This window comes from Echinops telfairi, unplaced genomic scaffold, assembly GCF_000313985.2.
Source record: "Echinops telfairi isolate 266 unplaced genomic scaffold, ASM31398v2 ScPeMD7_11;HRSCAF=52, whole genome shotgun sequence".
Classification (NCBI taxonomy): domain Eukaryota; kingdom Metazoa; phylum Chordata; class Mammalia; order Afrosoricida; family Tenrecidae; genus Echinops; species Echinops telfairi.
This window is the reverse complement of record NW_022103908.1, coordinates 28,364,628-28,386,640: the sequence shown is the minus strand read 5'-3', so window position 1 is coordinate 28,386,640 and position 22,013 is coordinate 28,364,628. Positions and strand designations below refer to the sequence as shown.

At 36.7% G+C, this 22,013-nt stretch overlaps 1 protein-coding gene across 3 annotated transcripts in view; it reads left to right on the top strand.

The window, feature by feature from the left end:
• PCDH17 (protocadherin 17) overlaps window positions 1–22,013 on the top strand; it is a 112,237-nt gene that overhangs the window by 31,869 nt on the left and 58,355 nt on the right. For 2 of the 3 annotated variants that reach the window (XM_004707909.4, XM_045287133.1), the window contains exons 2-3: window positions 5,615–5,673; window positions 5,807–5,979. In XM_004707909.4, coding sequence (XP_004707966.1) covers window positions 5,615–5,673; window positions 5,807–5,979 — 232 coding nt within the window. The remainder of the gene's footprint in view (window positions 1–5,614; window positions 5,674–5,806; window positions 5,980–22,013) is intronic. The other variant, XM_045287134.1, reaches the window with a different exon arrangement.

The window sequence follows — 22,013 nt, the reverse complement described above, 5'->3', positions numbered from 1 at the left end:
ATGAGAATTCTAGTTTCTCCACAACTTCATTGGCACTTGTCAGTTTCAGTCATTTGTATTTTAATCATCAGAATAGGTGTGTAGTGATATTTTTAAATAATTAAAATTTTTATTTCCCAAGTGCTAATTATCCTGAGTGGTCTTGCACGTGTATGTTTGACATCAGCATGTCCTATACGGTGACATGACTGTTAAAGTTTTTGACTACTAAGATTTTTTGTGTCATTGCCATTCAGCTTTGTTTCTTACTGGTTAGTTTTGAAAATGATTTACATATTGTGCATCCAGTCCTATAAATATTTTTCTTCAGTCTATCACGTTAATATTTATTTTGCTTCTCTTGAACTGTCTTTTGCAGAGAAAAAAGATTTTTTGTTTTTTTTTAATTAAAATGTCTTTAATTTGAGGCAAGAAATTTTCTTTTTCTTTTTTTTTTTTAAGTCATTTTATTGGGGGCTCATGCAACTCATCACAATCCATACATACACCAATCGTATAAAGCAATTTGTACATTTGTTACCCTCATTATTCTTTTTTTAAAAATTATTTTATTGAGGGCTCGCACAATTCTTATCACAGTCCATACATACATCCATTGAGTCAAGCACATTTGTACACCTGTTACCCTCATCAATCTCAAAACATTTGCCCTCTACTTTAGCCCTCAATATCATTTGCTCATTTTCCCCTCCCTCCCCTCTCCCCCTCCCTCCTGAACCCTTCATAATTCATAAATTATTATAGTTTTGTCATAAGTTACACTGTCCGATGTCTCCCTCTGCCCTCTTCTCTGCTGTCCATCCCCCAGGGAGGAGGCAATACTTAGATTCTTGTAATTGGTTCCCCCTTTCTACCCCACATTCCCTTCACCCTCCAGGCCTCACCCCTCTCACCACTGGTCCTGAAGGAGTCATCTATCCTGGATTCCCTGTGTTTCCAGTTGCTATCTGTTCCAAGGTACCTCCTCTGGTCTAGCCAGATTTGCAAGGCAGAATTGGGATCATGATATTGGGGGGGAGGAAGCATTAAAGAACTAGAGGAAAGTTATATGTTTCATCGTTGCTACCCTGCCCCCTGATTAGCTCATTTTTAATTGAATGAAACTCATTTTCTTTACTCTTCCCGATCACAATTTGCTATCATGTTTAAGACCTCTTTGCCCATCTCTGGGTGACAAACACGTTCTGTTGTAGTTCTTTGGAAGTTCTATATTTGTGTCTAGAATTCTTCTTGACAGTGTTTTTTGTTTGTTCGTTTTTTTGCGGGGGGAATATAAAGTGCGAAGTCTTAGTTGAGGTTGCTTTCCATTGAATTATCCATTGAATTGCCTTTGCAACTTTATTAAAAATCAGTTGACCATATTCTATGGGCCTACTCCTGAGCAATCTTTACATGTTCCATTGATCTGTGTCTATTTCTTCTATACTTTTGATTCCTGTGGCTTTACAGGAAGGCTAAACATAGCTAGTGTGATTCCTCCAACTTTATTTTCTCTTTCAGATTCATTCTTACTATGACAGTTTCTTTGTGTAAATTTTAAAATAGTCTTGTCTGTATATACAAAAGCTTCTGCTGGTATTTTGTCACGTTGTAGATCACTTAATGAGCATTGCCATATTTATTATATTGAACTTTCTAATTCGAAAATACATTATATAACTTTAGTTAAATCTTTGGTATTTTTTATCTGCTCTTTGTAGTGTCCTGCATGCAGAACCTGCACTTTTATTTTTATTTGAATTTTGTAGATATATAGATAAATATTGATTTGTGGAAGGTCATATAACTTTTGAAATTTCAGTCTCCAATCATTTTGTGCTAAATTTCAGAGCTATGTTTCATTTAATAGTGTTGAACCTGGATGTATGAACAATATTATAAACACTATTCATTAGAGGAGATGTTTGTATTGCTTTTATTGTTTGCTTGTTTTAATTATTTGATTCTTTTCTGCATAAAATAATTATGTTATTTGTGAAGAGGGAGTTTTCTTCTTCTTTTTGTGCATTTCGTATGTCTCTCTTTTTTTTTAAATCTGCTGAACATAAGGTTTCTAGTTCAGTTGAATAGGAGTGGTGAGTGTGGAGAGCTTTCATCTCCCCCTGGACCATGATCTTAGAAGGAAAGCTTTGAAGATTACCATTAAGTAATATGTTGGCTGTACTTTTTTTTCCCATTAACACAGCCCTTATACAGTTGAAATAATTTCCTTACATTCCTAGTGTGCTGAGCATTTTTATCGTGTACAGATGTTGAATTCTGATAAGAATTTGATAAATTTCTATTTTTATGATTTAGTAGTAGAAAGTCTATTTTTATATTCAGTTTTATACAGTAATTGATAAATCACTTAATATATTTTTCAGAGTTTAGTAATATAAGAATATTGTAGGATTTCTTTTATTTTAGAAAAAGCTTATTTTTGCCTCCTGGTGATAAAACTTTTGAATTCAAATATTATATATTTACTACAATTTTTGTAAATACATAATGGTATAGAAATTCATAAAGGCACATCATCAAAGAGACCATTCATATCTTTCTGATTGAATCCACTTAAAAATAGTGTGCTTGCTTATTTATTGATAAGTGTGTGTTCAATGGACACAGGAAAGAAAGGTCAGGTTTTGATTAGCTTCAACATGTGAAGTCACAGCAAGAATAGGTGCTCTTCTATGGGCAAATGATCGCATTTATAAAAACCCAACACTTTCATTCCTTAGTTTATTCCTGATTGTAAGTAGATGAAAAAGGTCATCACATCCTAAGGTTTTTACCGTCTATTTTGAGAATTCTTATACAACAACTCACAGATTTGGAGTACAATTTTTATGACATAATTTTAAAGCTAACAGTTCGAAATTATTGTGTTTAACTGAATTTGAGGTGCAAATAGTCTAGCAATCAGTTTATATGGACATGAAATTTTCTAGATATAGAAATAGCATATTTAATTATTTTGTAGTTATCTAAAAGGTTATAATATCTGACCTCAATATTTGCTTTCTTCTAAGACCTAAAAGTTTATATTTACAAAAGTGCACATGAGGAATAAATATTTGGAACATAATGGTGGAAAATCTGCATGCCCTTCATCGACCATGAGCTGTATATTTCATATGCCCCGCCCCCCCTCATGGTCCATCTTTCTGTGCAAATGCTGGTATCTTATGTTCAGATTACTTTGAATGAGGTTTCAGGTAATCTTGGAGACTAGATAATGAAAATGTTACTTTCTACTTTAAAAGTAGTATACTTTTTAAATACTAAATTAGTTATCTGTTTGTTAAAGGCCATTTCATTAATATAATAAATATTACCACATATATGTCATACATATGTATATATAATCTCTTACATTACTGCCTACTTTAATGAATTAATGCAGGCATTATTAATTAATATCTGTTGTGCTACGTATTCCACATGCTTTCAAAATGGCCCTTTGCAGAAAATAGATAATAAACCCATTTCTTTTTTCTTCCTTTTTCATTTGCTCCTGTTGCACTTTCTTCTCCCCTACATTTTCGTCTCTCCCTTCTTTTCCCTTTACCATTTGCTTTTGCCCTCTTCCAGCATTCTTCTTTTTCTCCCTTCCTCTTGTTTTTCTATCTTCATCCCAACCACATTTAGTAGTAATGCTATTGCCTCATGTTCGCATTACACAAGCACAAATACAACTTAAAAATAGCCATTAATTCATCATGAAAGTGGAGTTTGTTTTCAGTTTAATTCTCATCTTATTAGAACTGCTTAGCAGTTTATGCAGTATGAAGCATTTTATTAACTGGCACTATGAGCACAAGAAAGGAGGGTTTTCATGTTCTACATTCTCATACATAACTGAAGAAGATTCTATATATGAAGCTGCACCTAATTAAATGAAAACCATTAAAATCCTAAGGCATTTTATAATGGATTTTATATTTTGAAATTCACTCTATTTTCCTTTTACGTTACATTATCTCTGCAACCTGTTTTTCTGGATTATTTCAAGACACTAATGCTTTCTTTTATTTAGCAGCAAGCTGCATGTTTTAGAACAAATTAAAGGGATACATTCGAGGTTGTCAAGATGCGTTGATGTTAAATTTCTACTTAATTTTGTTTTTTAAAACTCTGGCAAAATTATTTTGACAACATTTTTCCCCTGTTGTTGGTTCAAATCATTTTTGTTACTAGTTGATTAGTTTAATGTTAAACACTCATGATTTGTTATTATGGACACAAATATTGAGGTGCAACATTGAAAGTGACGATTAGGACAATGTGCTGGAAGAAAGCCCAGTGCCTTCCACCACCTTCTAGTGAACGAACTTCAGGCGTGTGCAGCGAAGCCGAAAGCCTTTTCTGTGCACCTTCATTTGTCATATCGAGTGAGAGGGAATTTGAACAATAAAAGGTGGCAGATTAAGACAGTTGTGAGTTCTGTTCTTTCTCAAAACTTCTAGCAGGCAGTGAAACGTATATAATACTAAAGGTATTCATCTTAACTTGCCCTTTTGAAATTCTAATAGACACAGTCAACGTGTTGTATAGAGAATCTTAGTTTTTGATTAGTCTGATTTACAAAAGAAGAGAAACATAAATTTCGCCACATGAAACCTTACCTTGGGCCCTCTGATTCAGGAATCCCCGCTCCTGTGTCAGTGACACTTGTATGCTGGGAGATCTGGGACAAACCCTCGCTGCTTCAGAGCATAATGGTGTGATATGCAGTGATGCGGAAAACAGGAGAAGCTTTGTCATTGAGTCAGCTGCACGAAGAAGTAGTGTGTCTGAATGTACAGTATAGGGAGATCTATGAAAGATCCAGTCTCTTTCTCCCAAAAGACTCTGTGCAGGATACAAGGAGAATTCAGTTCTTTTTGGCAGGCCTCCACATCAGTTTGGAAGCAGTGAAAGCCACCACAGGGGTGGGGGGTGGGGGGATGGGGGATGGAGCCTTCTTCTCAATATCTTCACTCTCAATGTCTTAAGTTACTAATTTTTGTTGTTGTTTGATTTTAATGACTGAAAATAAACACCTGTTTTCATTGTAGTATTTGAAGACAATGCCCTTAGTTGGAATGTGGATGATAATGACTAACACACATGAGATCAACCCCATGTGCCAGGCTGGTGTTTGCTACTGGCACCACATGGAGGAAAGGCCCTCTGCCTCTCCCCTGAGGAGTGTGACTTCATTTGACATCCAGAAGGACACTGAGTTCCAGCAGATGATGCAATTAAGTTTAAAATGAGAATTATTTAATAATTCACACTTTTAATATGGAGAAATTAGGCCATTTTCTTGCTTCTCCTACAAATATTCAATCTTAATATCTACATAATGAATATACACAGACAGCATTATCCATCCCGGTGCTAACAGAGAATGCCAGTCATGGCAGCTCATTGTTTACTTTAGCAGGTAATTTGTGGACCGGAATCATTTAATTGTTCTGAGTACATAATTGCATGTCAGCAATTTCCCATTTAATTAAAATGTACAAATCTGAAGATTAAGGGAATTTTTGAATTATTAATCATTTTTCCACTAGGAAATCTTGTTGCTCTGCAGGAGATTTGTCCAGTGTACAACTATACGTATTTTTTTCCTTCTCTTTCACAGACAGACAATTTTCCCGCAGAGCCCAATTACATGGGCAGCAGGCAGCAGTTTGTTCAAAGGTAAGGCCGATTAAATAACTTTCTCAGCTTCCCCATTTGCATTCCTGTCAAAATTGCTTTGCAAGAGACTACACTTCAGATTGAAACCCTTAGAGACAACACTTTCTCTTCTTTTTCTTTATATGTATTTCAGTAGCTCCACGTTTAAGGACCCAGAGAGAGCCAGCCTGAGAGACAGTGGGCACGGGGACAGTGATCAGGCTGACAGTGACCAAGACACTAACAAAGGCTCCTGCTGTGACATGTCTGTTAGGGAGGCACTCAAGATGAAAACGACTTCAACTAAAAGCCAACCACTTGAACAAGGTGAGTGAACCCTTCCAATGCTTACAATCAGTATATTAGAACTAGAGTTACCGTTTAGCACAGTGGAATGGGCCATTGATAATGTACCAAAAGAAACAGCAAATCCCGAGACGGTCCCAGAAGACAAGCAGCAATTCAGTTTCTCAGTAACAATAGATTAAAAAGAAGCCATTAGTCCTCAATTTTCTTGAAATGAGAATTGAACAAAAGTCACTTGATTATTCTTATCTTCATGGATGATGTTTCTTAACTTTCCCCAATTTTAGAGAATCAGTTTGCTTATTGCATGGTAAAATATCAATTTATGCTATTGAACTTGGTAAATTTCACATTTATGTGAAGTGATAACTTTATTGGAATTCTATAGCTTTCTTCAGTGCACTCCTATATTTAGTTTAGATTTTTTTCCCAAGAAATCCAAATAATAACCAAGCATAAGATTTGGCTGCTTCTTTTAATTGTCATCTCACTTTTCATTGATATCAAGTAAATGTAAACTTGTTTACTCAGTTCACTCCGTTTGCCATTTTACTGATTTTATTGTTTCTATGCTTAAAAAAAAGCAACTACGTGTTTATAATTCCCCAAAGAGAAACAGGTTATTATTATATGTAAGATTTAAGTATGAAGTTTTTTTATGTTCTGTTGTAAAAATTGAGAAAGCTCATGAAATAATTTCAGAATGATAAATGTTAATGTAATAATTGTCTCCTAAGACATTCATAGTATTGAATTTTTTCAATTTTTTCATTTTCTTTTGAATGAGAAATTAACATCTGAGTTATTTATTCTTTGGTAATTCATAGAAAGTAGATTTCTGCTTGTAATACAGTTCTCCTATTATACAAAAATCTGCAGAAATAATGCTCACAAAATTACAGAAAAGACAACAAAAGGGTAGTAATGGTCAGACCTTCAAATTCTGTTGAAATAACAACACATACACACATTCAGCATGCATCTATGTATCCTGACATAGCACACACAAACACACATCGCATGCATGCGAGCACACATGTAAAAAAGTATTGTTACTAGGGTTCCAGTTCCTACCTGGGCAGGTACGTTGTGAAAGCCAGCTCACAAGTTGAACCAGCTGGAGAGGAACAGGGTCGCAATTGAGAGAGAGTAGAGTTACAAGACAAAGTCGGGGCCTAGGGAGCTCCAGGAGGAGAGGCTCTAAGGCCCAGTTCCTTAGGAGAGGCAGGTTTCTAAGCAGCTCTCTCTCTTCACAAACCCTGCATTCTGTGACCAGTTCTCACAAAAAGGGTTTGTTGACAATTTCTCTCAAATAAAGAATGAAGACTATTTTAGCTGCTTTCTCTATGGTCTGGAGGGGAAGCTACTTGTAGAATGCTTGTTTCAGCAATTTCCCAGAGAACAGGAGAGAAACTGTTTATCTTTGTTGAAGATTAGACCACCGAGCGCCTCACCTCCCCAGACTGAACTGTCAGCTCCTTCCACAGCTTTGCCTAAACCATGGAATGTAGCTGTCCTGTACAACTTGAAGCAGGACACGAAGTTCAGACTCTCCAGTAAATGCACTCTGTTACTCAGCAGCCCAAGACAGCATTCTGCTCCAGGTTCTTGGCATTGGCACCAATATTACCAAGTTCAGAGACTTTGGCAGGTATTCCTTTCTCAGAGTTCATCTTAAGACAATCTGCTCCCACAGTATATTCCAATGAGATAAAATAAAAACACCAGATTTAAGCTATTTTTCTGTGATCCGTGAGTGCAGCAGACAAATTTTCAATAATACATTAGTCTTAGTCCCTTTAGGGCATCTTCAGAACGAAGGTACAATCAAAACAATGAACTTCCAAGGTGATCTGTTGGGTCAGTTTAATTCAAGGCGGAGAAGACATTGACCTCAGAAGGCCATGGGGCCTGCCTTTTGGGATCCCCAAGGGGTCATCTTCATAGATGTTCTTAAAGGACAGCCACAGTGAAGTTTTTTTTTTTTTTAATTATTTTACTGGGGGCTCGTACAGTTCTTATCCCAATCCATACATGCATCCATTGTGTCAAGCACATATGTACATATGTTGCCCTCATCATTCTCTCAAAACATTTGCCTTCTACTTTAACCCTTAATATCAGTTGCTCATTTCACCCCCTCCCTCCCCACTTCCCCCTCCCCGATGAACCCTTCATAATTCATAAATTATTATAGTTTTGTCATAAGTTACACTGTCCGACGTCTCCCTCCGCCCTCTTCTCTGCTGTCCATCCCCCAGGGAGGAGGCAATACTTAGATTCTTGTAATTGGTTCCCCCTATCTACCCCACATTCCCTTTACCCTCCAGGCCTCGCCCCTCTCACCAATGGTGCTGAAGGAGTCATCTCTACTGGATTCCCTGTGTTTCCATTTGCTATCTGTACCAATGTACCTCCTCTGGTCTAGCCAGATTTGTAAGGTAGAATTGGGATCATGATAGTGGGGGGGAGGAAGCGTTTAAGAACTAGAGGAAAGTTATATGTTTCATCGTTGCTACCTTGCACCCTGGTTGGCTCGTCTCCTCCCCACAACCCTTCAGTAAGGGAGTGTTTGAGTTTGGATAACAAACAAAAAACCTGATGGGACAAGATCAGGGTGGTAGCGTGCATGAAGTAAGGTTTCTTGATGAAAGCCCCATAGAACAACTTCACTGTGTAGGCAAAATGTAGCTTGTGATTTTCTGAAAACTTCACTGTGTAGGCAACTGAACACAGTGAAGTTTTAAGAAAACCACAACCTACATTGGTGAGAAAAGAAGCAGGAATGTTGCACCAATACATTTTCCCCATCCAGACTGTACCTGCTCTCCATGGTTAGCGAGGGTGTTCTAGGGGGCTTTCAGCAAGAACCCTTACTTCATGCACTCTACCACCCTGATTTTGTCCCCTCAGTTTTTGTTTGTTACCAAAACTCAAAAAATATTTCACAGGAACAAAATTTGCATCTCTCAAGGATGCCAAAACTGCTGGACATTTTGGTAGTTTTGTTTAATAAAGGATTTTTATGATATTTGCTGCAATATTTTTGACTTATTTTGTCAAATATATTATTTTCTACAGAAATAATATATGCATGCAGTATTATATTTCTGGGCTGAATATAGCTTATACTGAGTTTACCTGAAAGTTTACCTCACAAGAAGACTCATTTCCTTATTAATAAATGCCAGCAATATATTTTTTGACATTTTACCATACTTTCTTTGTAACAAGGAAGTTTAGAAATTATTTTCATTGGAAGCAATTTGAGTACTTATCTAGTATTCAGAACTACGATAGTCTGTAGGTTTTCTTGAAGCAACCTGAATGTTCTTGGTTGATTTTGATTATTTGATATGAGTATTTTACACACATTTTAAGTAATGAGTTGCTGGATCTCAGTATGGAATTTTACAAACTGCAGAAACTTGTAAATATTTGTGTATATGAGATGTACAAGGATTCATATATACTTTATTGGATTCTTTCATAAAGGTGCTTGAAGAGTTTGCATTTATGTTATTTTTAAGAGAAATTTTATTCATCAAAAGCAAACATAATTGTCCCCAAAACCATGCACCTACTATCACACTAACTTTTTAATTCATTTCTTTCCACCAACTTAGCATTGTATTTGATGATAATGAGCAATATTCACTAGATAAAAATAAATAATTTATTCATTTCTGAAAACATAATTTTTACTGAAATGCTATTTTTTTAAATTAGACCATGGCTTCAAAAGATAACTTTTCTTTAAAAAGAAGCCTAAAGTTGGTAATAATGCTAAAGATATTATGCATGAAATAATTCTTATCCAGTCAAGGGTGAGAACACCAATGGAAAAATGTCTTGTAAGACAAGTTATTTCCACATTCTCCACTAAGGAGTAAGGGAAGACTACTGTGAATTTGGAGGCCACACTGTAGGAAACGATGAGTTATGCCGGAGAGACACTGACTGATTTTTAAAGATAAACTAAAGTGGTATTTTATTAAACAAAAAAGGTTTTAAAAAGATTATCTGAAGCAGTATTTAATTCATTAATGGATTGCTGGATGAGTAATTCAGTTAATCACCAGATACTCATGTGCTGAGAAAATAATATCTATAGCAATGTAAAAAATTCATTTGACTTGGAGTTTGCCTTCCTGAAGGCAGGTGAGCTCTATCTTTGTATTTCTTTCTGTCTCTTCCCTCAGTCAGTCTAAAAGCTAGCCTATCAACCCACCTGTTCTCTCTGGTTGCCAAACACGTGTCTACCTATTGAGATTCAAAGGAAGGGAGCTAGAATGTATTGTGTTCTTTCTACTTACTATAGGTTGTGGTAGCTTTTTTTAGTGCTAGCTTATTTAAACTGTGAAACAACAGTTTTAAAAAACGTTATTGTATTAATATATAAAACATGAGCTTATGAGAATTTTATTAACCTGTGTAGTAGACAAGTTTAACGTAGGGTCTAATTATGACCCAAAACTGTGTCTTATCTATATGAATTTTTCTCCAAATGAAAAAAAAAAAGCTTAATTAACTAATTTGACCCAGTCGTATGCTCAAACATTTTAGCATAATTGAAAGTCATAGTTAATTTATGTGAACAAAAGGTGAAAATATTGAAATAGTTCATATGCATTATATGAACTTCTATTCATATTTTAGTACTTAAAATTCATTTTTCTATTTAGTTCTAACAGCTTTCAGGTTGGTAAGTATTGTTACCTTCACTTTTCTTAATTATACGCCAGTATTAAGATGAAAATGACATCACATACCCAATACTTTATGCTAGTTGGATAATGATCAACTTATTCAGATTCATTTTAAAATGTTGAAAAGACAATCAGTCATTGTTTGGACAAAATATTCTTTTAATCCTCTGAAAATACACTGAAAGACAAAGCTACAATCAAATCATTTTACACATATAGGAGTGTAAGTTTTAAAAAAGTATTGCTACAAAATCAAAGAAATTTTTATCAATCAAAAATATCAGACTGTGAAAGGATTCTTTCTCGACATTCTCCATCTAGGTCTATACACGTCAGAGCAGGGTGACTTTATCACTGTTTCCTTCCTCAAAGAGTTTTCTGCTCTTCAATTTTACCCACGTCAAGACAGCAGTTTGGGTGTAAACCCCAGTTGCGTTCCTTTGAAATGTTCTTTGAGTTTGGGGAATGAAAGTATGAAGGATCAAAACCGGGGCTCTAAAGTGGAGGAGGTGAGGTTTCACAGTGATGTTCTCCTTGGACAGCCCTTACTGCCCTTGAAGAATGGACAAGTGCATTGTCTTCGTGGTCAGAACTGCTTGGCACATGTCTCACTGCTGTAGTTCTCAGTTTTCATAAAACGTCATCGTCGTAAGCCGCCATCATTGCCATGTGTCCCTCAAGAAGATCTATCAAGATTGCTCCTGAAAACAGTTGCCATAACCAACTGTGCTGGCGGTTGACTGTAAGATCCCTCGACAGCCATGCATTTGACTGTAATGTTTCTTACCTTTATTTCTTGAAGGGATTCGAATGAGCCTAAAGCAAGTGGATTACTGGGAGAATCTGTCTGCAGTGTTACTCGCTGCACAGTGTTTAAGCTTTGCCTTGAGAAAACCTGTGGATGCGTGTACTGAAACCCCAGCAGCAATACTTTTTGACTTATTATTTTATAAAAAGAGAATTACTTGTCTATTAACAGTGGAGCATCAAATTAAGACAATTATATTGTGTTAGTAAGCCCTCAATTTTAATAGTTTTAAAAACATCCTGGAGATAAAAGTAAACACCTTTTAAAAGAAAGAAATTAGAAACTAAATAAAAAACCTAAATAAGAAACTTGTTAACTACTTTTTGTTTTATTTTACTGTAGCAGTGTTTTAGACAGATTGCCTTAACATATATTCGGTAGCATATGGTTCTCATTTTTGCTTTCTGTTGAATTTTTTCCTGTTTAAATGATTTTACTCTAGGAAAAAAAAAGTATTCTAACTATATATGGAAACATTTCTAAATTTATAATTAAATACATTCCAAATTAATTTGGAATAAAAAATAAATTCCAAAAATAATCCTCACAGTTTCCTCTGGAAATGACCTAGTTATGGTCATATAGTTATGATTGTTTTTATTAGCTCAAAAAAACCCTCCTGCCAGTAAGACAAATTGGACTCATAGTGGGTGATCTTATATGGGGTTTCTGAGAGACTGTAAGTCTTTATGGAAACACAACCTCATATTTTCCCCACAGAGAAGCTGGTAGGTTTGAACCACCAAACTTGTGTATAGTAGCTGAACACCTTGCCCACAAAGCCACTAGAACTCCTTTTATTAGCTCACATTTTTTATATTTCCATCCTTATTTTGGTGCACTCAATTTTTCCCCATTCATTCTGTTCCTACTATTTATGTATTTTTGGTAGTTTAGCTGTCCTAAATTCACAGCCTTCATGTGTGTTTCCATTATTTTAGAAAAAAAATTGACAGAATGCAATTGCTAAAGTGAAGGTGTGATGTACTTGACTACTGCTAAGGATAAGGAGGCGCTGTAAGGAATTTAATAAGCCCTCTGGTAGATAGAGGTTATATTGGTTTCTCTCCTTGCTGAAAAAACTTAAGTAATGTACTTATTTTCTATTTATTTAATTAGACTTCTAAACCCTGATTTTCTTTTAGTCGATTTGATGTTTTCCATAATCCATTCTTCATTAAATGTCTACAAAACTACTAAGACTGAAATAAAGATAACCAGTATAAATGCTTTGAAATTTGTTTAATATTATCATATTGGTAAAAGAGTAAATAAATTTCTTTTATTTTTCGGTACATAAATTTCTATCCAATAGATAATTGCTTATGAGAAAAGGACATGAAAAAAAATCAACCAACATATATTTGATTTTATATCACTGACCTTTATATTTTGGAAAAAGAATAACTAATCACAACATGCGACTGTAAATACAGCAACATTATTTCTGTAAAAATAGTCCACAGAGTTGTATGAAAATTAAAACTCTTCCAGAATTATTGAACCAAATCCACTTCCTAACCACTGCTGACCAGTTGGCTCCAACTCATGGCCCCTTTGTTTCAGCAGTGCTACTCCATCCAACCAGTAGTTGACTTTTCTTTTTTTTTTTTTAAACATTTTATTAGGGGCTCATACAACTGTTATCGCAATCCATACACACATCAATTGTGTAAAGCACATTTGTACATCATTCTCAAAACATTTTCTCTCCACTTAAACCCCCGACATTAGGTCCTCATTTTTCCCCTCCCTCCCCGCTCCCCCCTCCCTCATGAGCCCTTGATAGTTTATAAATTGGTATTTTGTCATATCTTGCCCTGTCTGACGTCTCCCTTCACCCACTTTTCGCTTGTCTGTCCCCCAGGGAGGAGGTCACATATAGTCCCTTGTAATCGGTTCCCTCTTTCCTACCCATTCTCCCTTTACCCTCCCTGTTTCACCACTCACACAGGCTGATCTTCTGGGGCACCCTGGGTGGGCTCCACCCACTAATCTTGATTAGCAGCCAAGCATCGTAACCTTTTCCATCAGCCAGGACTACATTACTTCCTATAGCTCAGAAGCTAATCTATGTTTTCATTTTTCAAAGAAAAAGCATATACTTTGAATTTCTGTCTACAAAATGAAACTTGGAAGTCAGTGACACCCTTTCTTCCAAGAAAGAAAGAAAGATTTAAGAAGCGCATCCTAGAATGCAGCACTGTGGATTGTAGAATGGTAAATAGGCAGTATATATAACTGCTAACAGATATTTTCTCTGAGGTCCTCACTTATAACCAAGTGTTAGTTCTCAATTTCCCATAAGCAATCAGTCTCCTAAAATCTTTATATTTGATTAAAACGAGCTTCCAGGAGCCTAAACCTTGTGGAATCGGCCTCTTTTTTACATAATAACTGTGTTACCACCTTGTGCCATAGTAGAATAGGAATTTCTAGCAATCTACACTCTCCTCACGCTCCCACCCCCACCCCCACCCCACGCTGCCCCCACAGGGGACCCTCTGGTGGGTGACTCCTTCCCCTTTGATTGGAATCCAGACTTTTCTGCTCCTCAGAAGTGGCTTCATTCACATTTTTTTCCTCGTCTTACTTAGTTGTGTAATAATTTTATTTTATTTTCAATTCTGAATCTCACTGTCCTCTGACTTGTTAAATTACATACTGGCTTGAAAACATTTCATAGTGGAATTCCTGATTAAAGTGTAATAAAAAGACAATTGATAGAAAGTTAAGCATAATAAAAATATTAAATAACCCAGGTTTTCAGTCATGAATTTCAGTTTTTAAGTCAAAGTATATTCTTCCATGTTCTCTTCCCTCTTCTCAGACAGCATTCCATAAAACTACAGAAGCTAAAATGGATGGATTTTGCGTTCCATTTTTTAATATATATCGAAGTCAGGAATTTGGTTGTAGACATCCATATTAAAAACAAAGATAGGCTAGTTTAAAGGGTGGCATCATTTTTTAACCACTCTCAGGATTTTGATAAGGTTTTGAGTCTCAGGCCTCTGTGTTTTTTACTGTGCTTTTGTAAAAATGAAAATAAAACAAAACAGTCTTCTGCAAAAAGCAAAAGCCAAACAAAAACTAAACAAATAAGCAAGCAAGGAAACAAACAAAAACATAACCAAACTGTTTGCTAATGGCCTTCTGATTTGTGGAGATTATAGGTGTCAGACTAGAACTGTGCCGCACAAGGTTTCAATAGCTGTGACCTTCACAAAGGCATCTACAAACTTTACCTTTGGTGATGCCACTGGGGTGGATTTGAACTGTTAACTTCTCAGTTATTGGCTGATCACTTAATTGCTGTTGCCATTCCGAGTCTCCAGAAATGACTGCAGTTTCACCACTTTCTTCTAAGTATGTCTGGAAAGGCAAAAGTTTCATGTTCCCACAAGCTAAACCTAACAGTAAAGGGCGAGTTAAGAAAGACTGGAAGTTGAGGCTCTGACCCATCTGGCGGAGGGTATGTAACCACACATGCTCAGGGTTTCAGGAGAAAGAAGGCTATTGAACAAAAGGATTAGGCCACTGAATTAGAAACTTGACCTACTTTGCAATTTTCCCTAGGACTGAACCTGAATGGGAGAGGAGTTTTATATTCCCAGGCTCCTGTTCCGTTTTCTACCAGGCAACACGGTGACTGTCTTTCTTACTCTTCCGGTTCAGCAGCCTCTTCGTCCAGACCCTCCTATAGTAGGCAGAAGGAAGCGCTGGTAACAATTGTCCATCTGCTCAGCTGCTATCTGGAAAATTCTATCCATCTCATGTAAAGACAACATTGAAATATAAATAATATGAAAGGAAGAGAGAGATAAATGTATTAATGATAAACTTGACTTTGGAAGAAAAGGAAAAATGACTGCCCTATGCAGAGGCAGGGGAAGTGATATTGGCAATTTAATAGTGGGGACAAATATTTTAAAAAGTCAGAGCTTCCAGCTAGGGGTGCTTAAAGACATTGTGTTAGTCACCACAATTTTGTATTATTTTCAAGCACTCTAAATTTTTATTAGATTGATTTTCATGAAACCCAAAACACCAGTTGCCATGGCTTCTGACTCATAGTGACCCTATAGACTGAGTTGATTGTCCCATAGGGTATCCTGGGCTGTCATTCTTGGGAACAGATTGCCATGTCATTCTCCCATGGGCTCAAACCCTTTCAGTCAGCAGTCCAGTGCTTAACCACCGCACCACCAGGGCCAACTATCGTAGCAAGGTCCCTACTTTCTTGTGCTATTTTTTTTTTCTTTAGGGCTTAGGGAAATCTTATTTCCTTTGTATTTTACTGAGAAAAGTATTACCTGAGCTACAAGCAGCATCAGTTTATTTTTGGTTATCAAACATTACAACTGTCCCATACTTCACCTAAAAGTTTCGATGACAACTTTTCTTTCTCATTTGGCGATATCAACTGTAAAAGTCAGCAGCTAGTATCATTAAAAGAGAGGCTTTATCCCACTGGCGTTTGTGGCCCATTGTCATGCCTCTTGACAAGTGTTGTGTGATTTGCTATAGACACAACATGATCTTGAGACCCTTGCTCATGTCTAGCAAAAAAACAAAAATGATTTTTTACAAATAAAAAAATTGACATAGTGTTTTCCAAATATTTGTGGCTCATTGCTACTCAAGCAAAAGATTTTACTTTGTGTTTTTTAGAATAGCAAAATAAATAAAATAAAATAAAATAAACTCTACAACACTATTCAGTAAACAGAACAAAATGAGGAGTTCGTTCTCAAATGGGAAATCATAACAGCTATCAATTCACATGTGAATTAGGAAATATAAGAAAATAACTGTTAATTTAGGTGTCTAAATATTCCCTTACTCCACATGTCTGTGTGATCTGGATTTAGAATACACAAAGGGAAGAAACTTCTCTCAATTTTTCAAACTGAAAGAACTGAAAAAAAAAATACAAGCCTTGGATTGTAATCTATTCATGAGATTCTGTGGGGAAATTATTTAATGCAGAAGCACCAAAATAATATGGGAGGAATACACAGAGTTCCTGCTCCTAAAGGAATCTGTCCATTTTAAACATTTCAATAGGTAGCATATGAGCCAGAACCATATGATGCTAAAGGAAGAAGATGAAGTTACGTTGAAGAGCAATAAAGGGAGGAAAGATCCGCGTTCGGATTATATTCTTTACCAGGCTTACTCAATCTGTATGCTGACAAATGATCCGAGAGCCTGGCCTATCTGAAGACCCGCATGGCATCAGGTTTGAGTAGGTTTAATAACTACTTGTGATGCACAGATGACACATCTATGCTGAAAGTGAAGAGGGCTGAAGCACTTATGATTATCAAAGATATAAATCCAGTATAAACTGTACCTAAATATAAAGAAAACAAAGATCCTTCCAACTGGACCGTTGAGTAGCATCATCATAAATGAAGAAAACAGTGGATTTGTCAAGAACTTAATATACTGTATTTGGTTGCACAATTAATACCCAGGGGAGCACGAGAACAACAGTCATGAAATCAGACCATGTATTGTATGGGGAAATTTGCTACCAAGAAAAACTCTTTGAAGTCTTAAAAAGCACATATGTGACCGTGAAGCCTTAGGCACACTTCCACAAACTCTGATACGTTCCTTTGCCTCGTGGGCCTGTGAAAGCCGGGCAATGGCAGAGGCAGGCAGAGGAGGACTGATGGTGCCAGTGGTAAGGTAGTGAGTTTACCATGGACACTGAATAGACCAGAAGAATGAACAAATCTCTCCTGAGGAAGTACCTCCGGACTGCGTCTTAGAGGTGAGGGCAGTGAGACTGTTTTATGTGCTTTGGACATGTGATTGGGATAAAGCATTACCTTAGAAGCCTGGCAAGTTCCCTCAAGCATCGAGTCTGTGAAAAATGAGGAAGACTCTCAAAGAGATAGATTGAAAGAGTGTCCACAATAACGTGCAAAAATAGCCAATTTTGTGATGTCACAACTGTCCCTAACAACAAAATCCCCCAGGTGTTTCATTATTTCATTTTGTAGCATGTTTGAATATTCAAGTTCTCTATTGTTTTGAAAGCCATAGAATAATTGTCATAATAACTGGGTGAGAGGAAACCTTGGATTGTTGTCTGTCTTTGCATCAGCTCTAATCTCATAGGGACCCCATGCTCAATAAAACATAATGATGATCCATAGGATTTTCATGGGCTGATTTTATGGACTTGTGTGCCATGCCTTGCTTCCTTCTGAGTGTATCTTGTCTGGAACTCTGTCAAATCCTGTTCAGCATTGCAGCAACAGTAAGTCTCCATATTGTACAAGAGAATCTGGCTATAATCAAACCAAGCCTCTTGAATGAAAGGTGAAAATCCTGCCATTGAACAAGCAATGCTGAAAGCAAATAGATAAAGTGACTCTCACAGAGTTATCAAGTTTGTACTAGAGGTAGTACCTTCCAGATTTCTAATTCTCCAATCTAGAACATTCTCCATCCTACTATGCTGCAATAGCAATCCATTGTCATGGGGTCAGTTTCAATCCAGAGACCTTCTAGGATGAAATAAAATACACCCGCCCCCCCTGCCAGGGTTTCCAGGACTGTAATTCTTTACCGAAGCAAACTGCCACATCGTTCTCCCCACAGAGCAGCTGGTGGCTTTGAACCAGTAGCTTTCCTGGTTAGCAGCCAATGTTTTGATCATTGCCCCACCAGGACCCCACAACACACAGTAGAAACTTCAACATCTTCATGCAGTACTTCAAATTTGTCACATCATCTTTCATTTTCTTAAGATTTTGAAGATGTACACAGCCATGTTTGCCAGCTTAATTACTGATTCTTTGATATAGTTTTAAAAAATCAAGATATAATAAAATGTCTCTTTCCAAATGTAAGCTTTGGTATAGAGCTGCGACTTGTAGGCTAGCTCTTTCTATAGTACACGAAGAAACAATGACTCCAAAATAAATTTCCATAAATTTGCTTATTCAATCACTCATGTAACTTTAAATGGCTGGTGTGAGGCCATCTTTCTAGAGGAGATGAGACACAGATTGGGTGTTCAAAGTTTCATATGGCAGTGAGAAAATTTTTCATATGAAGTATGAAGCCATTGCAGTGACAGATATGTCCAAATTATTAATAAAATCCATAACTACGGGTCTAGAATAATGTACTCAGTGATGGATGCACTTGAGCTGACACTTCAGAAATTATCCGGTTCACTTACCAGAGCAAGAGAAGGAGGTGGGATGGTAGGACACTCTCAGGAACCTAGATGAGATAAGACAAAAAATAAAAAAACCAAAACTCACTGCCATTCAGTTGATGGCAACTCATAGCAACCCGATAGGACAACTGCCCCTGTGGGTTTCCAAGACTGTAACTCTCTGCAGGAGGAGAAAGCCCCGTCTTTCTCCCAGGTGGGTTGGAACTGCTGGTCTTGGCAATGCATCTTAAGTCTACATGTAAGTAGATGAGTAGTGGTGTGTGTGGTTGGTAATGACAGAGTAGAGAATGTGGGGATACAGGTAGAGATGCTGCAATGGTGTGACTTTATAAACAACACTTAAAGATAAAAGAAAGTCATTGGAGGTGTTTAAGGGATAAAAAACAGTTTGGACTTCAAATTTAATGGTCCTTTGGTGACAGTGCTGAGTAGTTGTCAATTGTTGCCATTAATTTGGTCCTGACTCATGGCCACCTATGTGTGTAAGCAACCCTGTGTTTCCGAAAGCCCATGTGTGACACTGCCTAGCGCTGCACAAACAACTGTTGCTATATTTCAGCCCATGATTTCCCTTGCATTGCTGTGCCAAGCCATCTCAGTGAAAGGCGTCTTCATTTTCAATGATTCTCTCTTTTATCAAGTGTGGTGTCCTTTTCCAGAGATTAGCCCGTCCTGGCACCTTGTCCAAAGTAGTTAGGACCAAGTCTCACCGCCCTTGCTTCTAAGCCACATTCTATTTGAACTTCTTCCTAGACATATTTGTTTGTTCTGCAGGTAGTCTGTGGCATATTTACTGTTCTAGGCCATCATTCAAATGCATCCATTATTCTGAGGACTTCTGTACGCATTGGCCTGCTTTTATATGCAATTGAGTTGATTGAAAACACCATGGCATGGGTCAGGCATATCTAAATTCACAAGGCAACCTCTTTGCTTTGTCATTGGGCACAGATTTGCCCAATGAAATCAATATGTCTCATTTCTTGACGGCTACTTACATGGGCATTCTTTGTGGGAAGACAGAGATATATTAGGAGATGGAATAGTAAACCAAAGTAGGGCTAGAGGAGTCCCAGAAAAGTAGTAACTTATCAAGGAGATATAATGAAAAATTAAGATTTTAAAATTTGTTTTATATTTACTATGAATTATTTATTGCTTTATTTGCTATTGATTTTTTTGGTGGGGGGAGGGGGGAGAAGGAATTCTAAAGGAATAGTTGTTTGATGTCCAAATAAATGGAGCACAATTTGAATTATTTAATGCCCTTAAGTAGGCTGTTGAGTAATATATACTGCATATGTTAAATTAATTCATAACTATTTGAAATTTTACCATATTCTGTAAATGACCATTGCTCATATGATTTATGGAATTTGCTCAATCAAATAGATAGTTTGAAACTTCATCATTCAAAGATGCTACAGAGAGAACAAAATGAAAACCACTCAAAACCAAAACCTTCAATGTACCAGATCTTTGAGACAACTTTCAGAAAGCAATGAAGTAGCATGAAATATTGTATGTTAACCCATCCTAGGATTGTGACTTGAGTGAGTACAAAAATCATTCAGTTCACTAAAGTAATGGAAGTAGGATGAGGTCACTATAAGGAAAACATTTGAGCAGTAAGAGACTTGGAATTAGGACATCAATTTTCAATATCCAAGACACCTGAGTCAGGTGCTTATATGAAGTTACAGTTCACGTATCAGGGGTGAGGTCAGAAGGTTTGGAAATAATTGGCAAGAGATCATACCCAAAGATGTGGAGGAGGAAGACTATTGAAAAAAAAAAAAAAAGAAAGAGAAAGAGAGAGAGAATCAGGGTGCAAGAAAGACTAATGCAGACCATAATATTTTGAAATTGGGAGGAGGAAAAATTCAATAATACTTCAGTCCACCAAGAAAAGTGTTCATTATGTTCTGTTGTGGTCCAAAATCTTATGGCCCTTGAGATGTCTGTTAACTAGAAATTTTAGAAGTCTAGAATTTTAAATTTTGATTTCCAGCCAAATATACTTGAAAGCTATATTAAATCAATGTTAAGTAATGGTCTTTTTGTTTAAAACAAAATGGTACAGAGCCAGTTTTATTTTACAATGCACAAAATAGTTTGGAAGACAATCCCAAATAGGTGCTTAGACATCACTGTAGTGCTGTCTAACCTATACTTCTCAAGGTTACAATTTTGAAGAAGAAACATACATTCTGAATTTTTAATGTCACGTACTTACTCTTTGTATAGTCCTGTGATGTACAAGGGCACTTTCCTAGGTGCTGGACTGAATATTTATTCAGCAAGTACTTATTAATTTTCTGCTATATTCCAACCTATGCACCAAGTGTTGTGAATTTAGTAGTAAGAAAAAGAAGTATTCTTGTTCATGTGCAGTTTGCATTCCTATATGGATACAGTACTTCAGTGTGCCCCCTAAAGACATATGAAACCTATTTTCCATAAAAAACTGATATAGTAATAGAAATAAATCATATTATAATAACAAAATATGAAGAATAATCTGACAAGTAAAAGCTAAAATAAAATATATTGGCGATCCGGAAGAAGAGACAAAGACCACGGATAATTGTGCAATGATGAGTTCACATAAGTGACTTGAGAGGTGGGCCAGGTCCTCGCGTGAAGAGGTAGAAGAAAGACAGAAAGTAGAGCACTTACTCAATCCTGGACGTTGGGGTGGAATCAGAATGTTCAGGTGGCAATGCGTAAGTGGGTTTATCCAAAAGGCAAGACACAGAAGGAGGAAGAAGATACCAATCAAAACAGGAAAGCAGTGGTCAGCAAGGAAGGGGAGGAAGTCTGAAGCAATGATGTCATAGGAGCCAAAGATAGACAAGAGGAAACATATTGAGTCTCTCTGAGGATCAGAGAGGTCCAAGAAAAGGAAGTGGGAGGAAGAATATGCAGCCTGAGAGCCAGCAGGTCACTCTGGTTTTCCCCGCAGGAGTGACCATGGTATGGATTCAATAAAATGAATAGATAAAAGAAAGAATGGGAGATAGAAAAAGGATAAACAAGTGAGTATAATCAGAAAGCGGAAGCATGCATCTCCATGCTATTTTAAGACTACTGACAAATCATAGGAGAGGAAGGGAGTGGCAGACACAAAAGCCTACGGACCCAAGCCACCCAAAACAAAACAATTGCTTAAGGAAAATAGTATTGTGGATGGAATGATGCTTGACTTGTTTCCGTTAGATTAGTTAAAACCAAGTATATCAACACACTGGGCAAATGAGCTAATTAGAAGTAAATCTTAAAGGTTGGACCAGAATGACGATATACAGTGGAGCGGAGTGAGAAGGCTAGT